The sequence below is a fragment of the Seriola dumerili genome, unplaced genomic scaffold (assembly GCF_002260705.1).
Source record: "Seriola dumerili isolate Sdu_G_001 unplaced genomic scaffold, Sdu_1.0 BDQW01000291.1, whole genome shotgun sequence".
Classification (NCBI taxonomy): Eukaryota; Metazoa; Chordata; class Actinopteri; order Carangiformes; family Carangidae; genus Seriola; species Seriola dumerili.
Genome location: NW_019174546.1, coordinates 4,211,206 through 4,222,433, shown reverse-complemented (window position 1 = coordinate 4,222,433; position 11,228 = coordinate 4,211,206). Strand labels below are relative to the sequence as shown.

The 11,228-nt window shown below is 39.9% G+C and overlaps 1 protein-coding gene across 1 annotated transcript in view; it reads right to left on the bottom strand.

Annotated features, from left to right (window-relative positions):
- Positions 1-364: 364 nt before the first annotated feature.
- Positions 365-11,228, bottom strand: part of LOC111231212 (calcium/calmodulin-dependent 3',5'-cyclic nucleotide phosphodiesterase 1A-like) — a 98,155-nt gene continuing 87,291 nt past the window's right edge. Inside the window, exons 14-18 of the mRNA XM_022758251.1 lie at positions 5,739-5,859; positions 3,149-3,324; positions 1,541-1,774; positions 1,002-1,064; positions 365-450 (exon numbers count right to left, since the gene is read on the bottom strand). Of these exons, the coding sequence (XP_022613972.1) occupies positions 365-450; positions 1,002-1,064; positions 1,541-1,774; positions 3,149-3,324; positions 5,739-5,859 (680 nt within the window). The remainder of the gene's footprint in view (positions 451-1,001; positions 1,065-1,540; positions 1,775-3,148; positions 3,325-5,738; positions 5,860-11,228) is intronic.

The following is an 11,228-nucleotide window of genomic DNA, read 5'->3' as shown; positions in this document are numbered from 1 at the left end:
CTATTGTACTGTACACATGCTCACATACATACGGTGTAGCAGTTGTAAAAGTTCCTCTTCATGTGCATTTATTCTGCATTTCCCACAAAAAAGCACTTCTGTATTAATTTGTAAGGATTACTGTAACAAACCTTATGTTTCTAATTAAACTTTAAACCAGACTTTACTTTGTGATGCTAAAATCTAACAAACGAGTGCTGACAGAAAAAAATAAAGCAGATGTAAAAAGTGGGACTTGTACGGTGGCTACATGTCTGTGGTTGCGTTAAGTAAAAGATTGGCAAACTAAAATCAAAAAAAAATTAAAGCAACATTTTCAGTGTCAGTCTCTCAAAGGGTCCTCTCAACCCCACCATCGTCGATGTCATCTTAAGGTCATTAAATCTTCTGTATTGTCTTTATCAATAAGCAGTGAGGGTGGAATAATGCACATGGGTAGAGCCACAAACTCTGCATACAAGAGTGTGGGAGTATTAACATGGTAAAAGTAAAAAACAAGTTGATCATAAGGACAAAAATGGAAGTGAAGGTGTGAGTTTCTTGGTGTCCTGTAGAGGGCGACACAGTCCAACTAACGGCCTTCCCTGTGACGTGAGTCCGTGTGAGTCCTCCAGTTGAGTGTTAAAAGCAGGTTTCAGGTCGACGGCAGCGCAGCAAAGATGCAACAGTGTGGCTTATTCCATCGCTACCTCTGCTTTGGGAAATAAAAAAGGAATATTTAGGCAAAATTAAACAGACATAAACAAACTGCTTACATGGGGAAATTATGATTTCTGCTTGTTTATTTTCTTGTGATTAGGAAGCTGTCTCCGACTTAACAAAATGCAATGTAATTAAAAATCTCCACTGAAGTACAAATACAGGATATTCCTCCTGAGGCAGAGTAGTATTTCTGGAACAATAGACTGAAACATTAGTTTACACTTCATTTCATACAGTCATGAAACAGATACTTCAGCTTATTTTTTGTCAACAGTCACGGGCTGCAGAAATAAACTCACCATCGACACTTTTGTTCGTCTTTTCTTCACCCTCTGGAGATTCAGCCCCTTCAGACAACTCTCCTGAACAGTCCAAACAGTTGTGTTATTTTTTCAGCTGATGCAGGTAGAGTTCATGGTAGCAAACATGCACTCTATCAGAGCAGGAATGGAAAACCCTGAAATCATCCTCTCTCTTTTTAGTTAGTGATTAGGTATTTAATAACCTTATCTTAACCTTATCTTATTCCAATCTTAAACCCCTCTAACCAACCACTGGGTCGTGACACACAGAAAGTTAGTGAAATTCTAGTGAGATCCCATATAAATATATCAAGGATGAATTTTTCGAAAATAAAATGATGCACAAAATATCGAGGATAATATTGAAAAATATGTGAAAAAGTTTGAGCATGATAGAAATGTGGACTACAGTCACCATGGTTACAATGATCAGCTAGTTATTTGCATGTATGTATAGCACATGTATAGAAGTAGATTTATGTCATGTCTGTTAAAAACAAGCCATGCTGTGGGACGACACAGTTTAAGGGATGTACCGTTATGCAGGGGAGGACTCTTGTGTGTGGCGCTCCCAGGCTGTGCTCCCTGTTCTGTTTCCCCTGTGTTACCATCTGGTGGTCTGCTGACCTCTGCTGACTCGGGCGCCTCCCCCTCCAATTTGTCCTCCTTTGGTTCAGAGTGATCTGATTCCGTGTGGACCTCCTGTGGATCCATAGCCTCTTCCTGCTGAGCTCGCTCCTCTGCTTCCCTTTTAGCTCTCTCCTCCGCCTCTGAGGTCACATGGAGTGTGAGGGGCAGGTTAGCGTGTGCGTGTGTGTGTGTGTGTGTATGTGTGTGTGTTCATGTGCATTAATTCATAACTACTTGTGCTAAATTAAACCTGTATTAATTGAGCTCTTAGCAACTTGGGGGCAGCAGAGACACGTTGTAAACACAACACTGACATGTTATCAGTGTTGTTCTTGACATAGCTAACATCTTAGCAAAAAGCTGCCTTTTTACACATACAGCAGTTACAGAGCAACATTAGCAATCATTTGGACTTGTGTTCCTGTCCCACCAATGAATCAAAGTTAAATATTTACTGTCTTTTAGCTCTTTTAACTCCTGAAGGAAATATCTGTCTCTTTAGTTGCAAAATGCTCCACTATATTCACCAGCTAGTCTCTGCTACTGAGCAGGAGGCCTACAGTGGGTTTTGATTCTCTGTGGGTTCATCACTACAGGCTACATTTTCTCATACATATGTTCATTTTACATATTAACTTTAATATTAATATATTGATTATAGCTGCAAAATATTGATTATAGCCACTTTACTGGTCCCATGTTCTAAGGAGGCACACGTTATAGACTGTTAACAAGACTTGGGCAAAACATCTGTGTTGCTAGGTTGTGACGAGACCCATTTGTCTGGTGTTTATACTTTCTTTTTGGTAATAAATATTGGTAATAAACTAATAAATGCACATTTATTTCTCATGTGTAGGCCACCAAGTCTGCAGTTAGAAATGTCAATAATTAATTAATAAATGCTTCTTACAATAAGCCACAAACACCAAGTATTATTGAAGAATGGATCGCTATGTGAAAAGATAAAACAAGTGTCACACAGGAAGAGGATAAATACCAACCACAGGGATTTTACACAGTCTGGCAACCGAAACACTGTTCATATTAATGGATTATAAGTAAGACATAAGGCATTAGTTAATGATTTATCAACAACTAATAAAGCCAGAAGTTACAACCTTTAAACCACTTGCAATGGGCGTGTAGTCAACTTGATCAAATTGATATGAATCTATATCAAAACATAGATCAAATAAATAAATATTAAATAACATAACATGTCATGACAACACACTTATTATCTCTGGTGAATTTTCTCCGCTGGTGGAAATTCACTGTGTATCCCACAAAATCTCACACTAATACGGGGCAATCCAAATCCCTCTCCGGGTGAGCTAAGAGCATTGCAGATGTTAAGAGCATTGCTGCTTTATGAGCCAATTTTCTACATTCGGCTGGAGCTCGTGATCTGCTCAGAAAGATCAGTTTTACCATCGCTTTGATGTTTCCAGAGTCCCCAAATCACCACCATTTTACCAGGTTAACACTTTGTATGTATGTGTGAACAGTACCTTTAGCGGCCTGGGCTTTCCACCGCTCTCTGTTCTGATAAACCTCTTCATTCCACAACGCCTTGAAGTTCTTCATGTCCACCGTCAGCAGGGAGCTTTGGCCTGATGAGCTGCTGTCGGAGCCCATGCTCTTCACACTGTGCCGTTTGGCTTCATCTGAGCTAATACTGTTCAGACTGGATGGACCAAAATGACAGAGGAGAAGGGAGGTGAGACTTAAACAAGACTGAGGGTCTACAACAATCAGTGTACATTCAGGCATGCTATAGCAGCTCTGTGAGGCTGGCTGTACTTGTAGCACAGTGAAGCTTTGAGCTAAATGCTATGGTCAGCATGCTAACACGCTCAAGACAGTAGTAACATGCTGCTGTTTAGCAAGTAATGTTTACTATGTTCACCAGTTGGTATGATGATGTTGATAATGTCATTAGTTTTGCAGGTTTTTGGCAACAAACCAAAGTTATAGACAAATGATATTTTTGACCTGATGATGGCGCTAGATGAACATGTGACGTTCAGTTTACTTGTCACAGTGACTACTACTCAGCCGGTGGAAATAGGAATAATGTCTTTTGTTGTTCGGGGGTTTTCAACACCGAGACATAATTAGATTCAGTGTGACTTTAACTCTCCGAGGATATCCGAGGCAGTTAAGGTGCTTTAAAACCATTAGCGCCTGATTGCCACAATTTGCATCAAAAATCACACTCCTTCTTGGAGTCACAACTCAGTCAAATCTGTACACACAGGCAATGTGACTTTTTTTTCCCAAGGATATCGTTATCTCCAATGTCCATGGTAAATAAATGTCCATGAATCCGCTTAGAAATGATGGAAAAAAGATGTTCCTTAGAGATCCAGAACCTGCCTGAGAACAATCCTGTTTTTAAGTTTTTCTTCTGTATCAAAGTAATCCAGTAATAGCCGTCTCTATATCCATGGGTGCATTGCACAGGAAGTGCTTATAACTAATTCAGCATACTTTTAATGATGCCAATTTGCCAAAACAAAAACTTCCTGTTTACACTCAATAAATCCCCCAAAGATTTGGAGGGAGATTTCCAAAGTTTAAAATAATTATAATGGTTATCTCTGTTTGGGCTGGTTATATAATATTTTTAATATTTTTGACCGAAAAAAAAAAATCTTCAAACAAGCCGTGTGGAGTTTAAAAGATGCTATCAAATTGCGTTATGAGAAATTGGGTTTTTGAGCTTGAACCAACTAAAAGTCAGAATATCTTAGCCTCTCGTGCCAGTTTTGACATGTGTCTCCTGTGAGTCGGCCCCAACTTTATTCCAACATTATTCCAATTCATCATGTGGGGGAATATGTGAATGTCTGTACTAAATGTCTTGGCAATCCAGCCAATAGTTCTCAAGACATTTCACTCAGAACCTCAAATATCAGCCTCTTGTGGCGCTAGAAGAGGGAAATTCAGGAGATCACCAAAGGGGACAGTGTCTGAATGCCATGAATGTCTATACAAAATTTAATTTCAATCCATCCAATAGTTTCTGAGATATTTCAAAAACCGAAAAACTGTTCCACTCTGAGAGTCACGCCAGCAGCTTGGATAAAATAAAACATGAGCTTTCAGATTTAGAGGCACTTTGAAAGGAGAAAAAGGAAAGAGAGGTGGATAAACAGAGGCAGACAGAGACACACACACACACTTCCAGATGACTGAAAGCAGCTATAAATGCCGTGAAGAAACAGTCCAACGAAATCCATAAGCACCCAGGTGTGTACGTAGACAAGGAGACTGCATAAGTGGCAACAGTATCTGAGATTTCCACTCGGTTAACTTCGACTGGAGGCCCACTGAGTGATGCTAATGACTGCTGTTGAGGAGAACGGGGAGGCTGGTATTGATGTGCAGGTGCAACGGATGATGCAGAGCCAGACTCCCTGAATACTGCTTTATTTTCTATTCATCTCACTTTACGAGAAAATAAAAGTTTAAACAATTGACAGACACAAAGTTTTTAAATTATCTCTGTGTGAATGGTTCAAATATTAGTAATGGAAGAGTACTTTGTGTGGGTGCTTTCAAAGCTTTGCACAGATTTTATTTAGTACATGGCTGCAGGAAAAGTATTGAGCCAATTAATTACGCCAGTGGAGACAAAATCACATCCTTTTGTTTCTCTAGAGGCTATTGTGTATGCCAATCCAGCACTGAGGCCCATTCTTGATCAGGGAAGGCGAGGCGAACTTGACTTGCATATCTAAAATGTCAATTTCAAGGTGTGTGGCTCTCCCTGATGAAAGGTGGAGACATTTCCACGCACAGAAATGGATTACTCATGGGAGACTCATCTGCTGTTTTCAATACTTTCATTAGATATGCTGTTATTGCAGAGGAGCTGTCGAGCTTTAATCACGTCATCGAGCGTGTAGTTACTCAGAGTGGTGAAGGGTAGAAAACAGTACATTTTCCATCCCTGATTAACCAGACTGGTTGATTAAAACTTACTCTGATTTCCATAATGTCACTCACTTCCATCTGCTCAGTCTTGCAACTGAGAATCCAAACTTTTCACTGCTAAAACATCTGTCAGCGTAAAGAGGAAGTGCCGCAGCTCACCTTGAGCGGCGAAAGCCAGCGAAACCTGAATGCGAAGCCTCGTCGATGAGCGGCGTGACGATGCGCTCCATCATGTCCGTCAGCACAGTGAAGGTGGGCACCACGATGAAGTCTATGAACCCTGGGGACAAGGATATTGGCAAATTCAGAACATAATGTCATTATATGCATATTCATATTCTTTATTTAAGTGATTTGAAGACTTTAATGCATGTCATGCACGAGGCGTGTCCTTCTACTCTTTTTCCTATTACTTTTCAAAATCTCTCTTTAGACTGTGAACTCTATCATTGTGCACTCACAGCTGATAAATGATGGGTTGACATTTTTAAGTTCTTAAAACAACACTCATCGCCTCTTGTCACATTGAAACTGAAGAAATCCAATATTATTCATCATACAGTATCAACTCTATCGGGAATGTTATATATATTTTTAATACCATTGTTACTATAGAAAGCACAGCAACCACTTTTCTTCATAATTAATTTGCTATACTAATATAAATGTATGTAAATACAGGGTATGGTACGCCCTTTGGTGTTCTAAAGGAAATGTTAGTTTTCTTCAATAAACTCATGTTGAAACAGAACCTGTGTACTTCTACAGCCATCATGTGCAGGTTTTGTGTGCATGTGATGGTGGAGTAGCCACTCCACCGATCTGGGACTGGGCCACCATTGTAGACTTTCGTCGCAGAGCGGAGAGAACGGCAGCCCGAGCTCTGCTTCTTTGTCCCCTGGAAATACAGCAGCTTTCTCAGTCAAAATCATTCTCAGTCTTTTGGTTCCTAGAAAAAATGTTCCCGACTCTCCAGGCGTACACACACAAGCTCACTGTGCATGCACTCGCTCATAAACGGACACTTACACTGTACACATATGCACACCACCACCATACACCATATGCTCACACTTCTATTCAACAGGCTTTCGATTTTTCTGGCTCCCGCCTCAAGTGCTTTTGGGCCACAAACGTGTTTTCATTTTCTCTCTCTGGTTTGTCATAAACAGATAAATGTGGAGACGGGAGGAGAAGCTATTTATCAGCAATTCACATCCTGGGAGACAAAGGCCTTGTGAAAGCAGCCAAACAACAATAGCACTGATAATGAAGACAATGTGGATTAATAATGGAAGAGATGAAAGCAATGTGGCACCAGATGAACGTCTGTCCTTCGCTCACATTTACTAATACACAATCTATTATTTATAGCCAAATGCATTGTTTTATCAAGAGATAATGTTCTACATTTTAATTTTCCATGGTGCTTGTCATGGCATCATATTTTGAAAATGACAAAAGATTATATAATTATACTCATGGACATGGCTGCATATCTTACAGATGTGCTGTAACTGCTTTTAGAGGGCAGGTTTGTTGCCAAAGTGCCATATTAAAACAATCATTCCACAATGTCTTCCTTATTTATTCTTTGGTGTGAGTCTGCAACCGTGTGAAAGAAACCTGACTAACGTGGGGCTGAATTGGAAGAAAAAATTTTCGACTGTACTGGACATTTATCTTGCAAACTGTCCGATCTGTAACGCCCGCACCAACAAAGGAAGCGGCTAAAAGCAATGTTGAGAATATAATAAATAAATCAATGCTACTTCAGATCTAGTGTTTCATCTTTTGACAATCCCAAGGAAATCCTAGGAAAACTCTGCGACTCCCCCACCTGGTCCAACAGTGCAGATATTTTCAAATAGCAGGAAAAGCACAGGTTTAACCCAAAGAGGCGAATGAACTTTCGATCTCAACTTTTCAAGCCAGTAATCGAAAAAGGGTTCCGAAATAAATAAATAAATAAAACTGAACAATCTCACAGCTACTTAATGGACCTTGTCCTGAGATTGTTTTGTCACAAACATTAATGACGTTCTGTGTTTTATTTGGTGTTTCACTCCACTGGCGTGCTTAAGGCATACTCGCGTTAATGGCATAGTGAACCAGGACACTTGAATGATTGGTGCTGTCGTTGGTTTTTTGTTTTCACCTGCTGGTGTTTTTCAGAGCTCATCTTTCTACCTCATGGCAAATTTTTGAAGGCCTGTATTAAAAAATGTTATTTCATCAATACCAGAGGTTTTCAAACACATGGAGGCAATTAACTACTGATGCCCAGTGGCCGCAATAATCACACTCCTTCTTGGACAGTAACTCAATCGAGCATACAGCTACAACACACGTATTTTAAAGATTTAATGTGTCTTACTTGTTCTGAGGAAAATCATTATCTGTGATGTTCATTGGGACTAAATCTTGCTGAGTGATCACAAGAAAAAAAACACTTCTTATAACTCCAGAATTTGTCCTGAGAATCGTCACGATTGATAGTTTTTCTTCAGAAGAAATCCAGTGATAGGTGTTTATAAGGGTCCATGAAGTACATTAACAGCAACCCAATATGGGAACTGTAGTCCCAAAACTTAGCACAATGATCATCTCCCAAGTAAAAATAAGAGATAATAGGAGTGACAAAACTTATCTCGATTTTGTCTGACAGTGGATCCATAGTGTGAGACTTTCAAAAAGTATATATATATATTGCATTATATTATAAAGGTTTCTAATATTTATTCCTCCATAGATATAATGGGGTTGGACGAAATATTAGATTTACTGCAGGGTCGCTTGTTAATTATAAATATGTGTAACTGATTAACCGTCACTCTAAGTGTACGTTTACGGTTCCGTGTATGTGGCCAGATGAAACAACCTGCTCATATTGACTCTGCATCCTCACATCCTCAAACCACTGAAGCATACACGCGACCACTCACCACGCACTTCTCTGTGACCTGCCAGGTGCACCCACTCACCTGTCTGAAGAACTCCTCCAGTAGAAGTGGTCCAGCGATGGTGGAGGTCCCAGCTTTCTCTGTGGCTGGATGTCGCTGTGTTGCAGCAGCCAGGGACAGAGCTTTGGGTCTTGTCAATGCTACAGAAGAGAGTAGATGTACAATTTTACAAAAACTGAAGTCCACCAGAGAGTATTACTCATTTTTTCTGTTGTTTTTCTAAGGGTTCTGTTACATTATACTTCTGCTGCATTTGCTCTATTATCATTATTTTTCTTGCCAGATTCCCGGCGTGGCGTATCACACATTTGCTCATAATTCAAGGACTCCTTGCTGACTAAAGTCACTGGAGACATCCTACGCTACCTCCCCAACATACACACCCAGTTTCATTCACATCAGTGAAGGGGGACAAATGGTGGACAGGTTTTGATACAAACAACTTACATACACTGTAATCAAGTGATTTCTTGCTGGTTTTATGTCGAGTCTTACATTGCGTTCTCTTGTCTGACTCTCGTGGTTTTATTTTTTTGTCCGCATTCAGCTTTTCTTGCTCTGTTGGACTCAAAAGGGTGTAGAACCTGCAAATTGCTGCTTGCAGCTGCATAAATGAGTTCTTGTTGTGGATACGAAACAACATACAAATTGAAAAGAAAAACTGTATGCACCAGCTTCCTTTGATATAATCACGTCAATCACCACTGGAGCAGCCGATCTTTTTGAATATAGGTCACTTTTGTTTGAATCAAGGTGCGACTGATTTTAAAGTTAAAGGCAAGACCGGTCTCTGGTCGTATTCATCAGTGTCTGGTTAGTCAATTCCTGGCAAAAGCTACATCATGAAGAAAATCTGCGAACAAGGTTATTGGAAAATACCCAGTTGAAAGAAAGACACAAGCAAATTCTCAAGGGAGTGAGTACAACGGAAGACAGTACGATCAATCACACAAAGAAAAACAGATTGGTTGTGTCTACAGCAATCTGTCCACAAAAAGTGACTAGGTGGAAGAGGAGGAGTATTTAAAAGCCACAAACTGCTGTTCTGACAGTCCAATTCTGCTGCCTAGACTCTGAGCAGTTCAAAAACAGAACAGATTAAGCGATTTTGTTAAAACAAAACTAAATTGTCATTCTACTCCAAGAGCAGGAATTTGTAAACGTTCTAGGATGTATTTCTACCATAAATGTTAACTCAATGCACGGATTCACCGAGACACCCTGCGAAATATATGTCACCAAACGCTCCATTAAACAATAGATGTCGTGAATATAGACATCCACTAGAATATATGCATACAAGCAAAGAAATTTATTCAGGAAAGCAGAAAGTATAAATAAACAAATAAAAGCAATAAAATAATTATTAAGAGCCTGGAAACAGCGATTTGTTTGCACTTTTGCCTAAAAAAAAAAAAGACTTAATAATCAAAATAGCCAATTAGCCAATTACTTTTCTTCATGAATTGACTACTTGATTAATCTACTAAATCAATGCAGCTCTACGCGACACAATATGGGGAGGGGAGGGGAGGGAGGGAGGAGAGAGGGTGGGGTTTATTCTCCATCATCCTGCCTCCATTAGCTAATCAGTTTCTGCAGCGGAACACCAGTGTGGAAGACGCTTCACCTCCCTCACCAGACATCAGTGGTGTTCTGAGCTATCACCTTGATAACCTCATATCAAAATATCCTGTTTAATGGACTGACCGATGAATGAACATGTCTCACAGACCGAAATGGAAAACAGGCACAAGCAGAATGCGCAAACACACGAACACATGCACTTAAAACGCAAGTTAAACAAAGGTGAGAAGCTCACATTTCCGTCCTCTTTTCCATTTGTGGCAGATTGGATCTTAAAGTGCACTCTAAGCAGCAGCCCTGGAGCAGAGCCAGTTTAATTACTTCACATTAGAAGTCTATTCAGCATTAGAGCTTTCCAGCAGACTGCAATCCCTCATTCATGTGTCCGTGTACGTGTGCGATCGGTGGTGTATGTATTGCGTATGTCTTTCACGTGTGCTATGTGTACCTATAAAGTCAACCACCAACTCACCATTAGTGGACTGTTGAGCAGCCAGAAGCTTCATTAATGCTAGATGTATATTTTTCTCAATTAATCACTAGTCTATAAAATGCCACAAAATGTTTTTCAGTTGTCCGACCAAACAGTCGAAAACAACAACAGTCCAGTTTGATGGGATGTTAAAGAGAAAAGCAGAAAATATTTAAGAAGCTGAAAACATCTAATTTGTTTTTGCACTTAATGACTTAATATCAAATTAGGGGGCCAAATATTGTTTCGTGATCGACTTACTTGTGGAGTGAGCTCTATCAAGCCTTTCGAGAAGCGCTAGGCTCCCTCTTCCTCTGTATAATGTTTCAATTAAATATCAAAAAGCTTTAGGTTGGTCCGCGAGTCAGGTTCTTTGTTGGCGGTCTGCAACTTCATCTTCACTTTTGATTCCCTCAATATTGCCTGCGCTTGATCAGACTTCTGATTTTCTCAGTAAAATATAATAATTTGCAGTTTCAGGGTGCTCCTTTCTGTATGCATGTGAAAAATGGTAAAAGCGGCGAAGAAAGGTTTGCTGGTAAAGGCAACATTACGCTGTTTGTGAAGGCTAATGTTTTCTGCTCTGTGCAGAAACAACAGTATTCTAAAAAAAAAACCTGCCAGCAA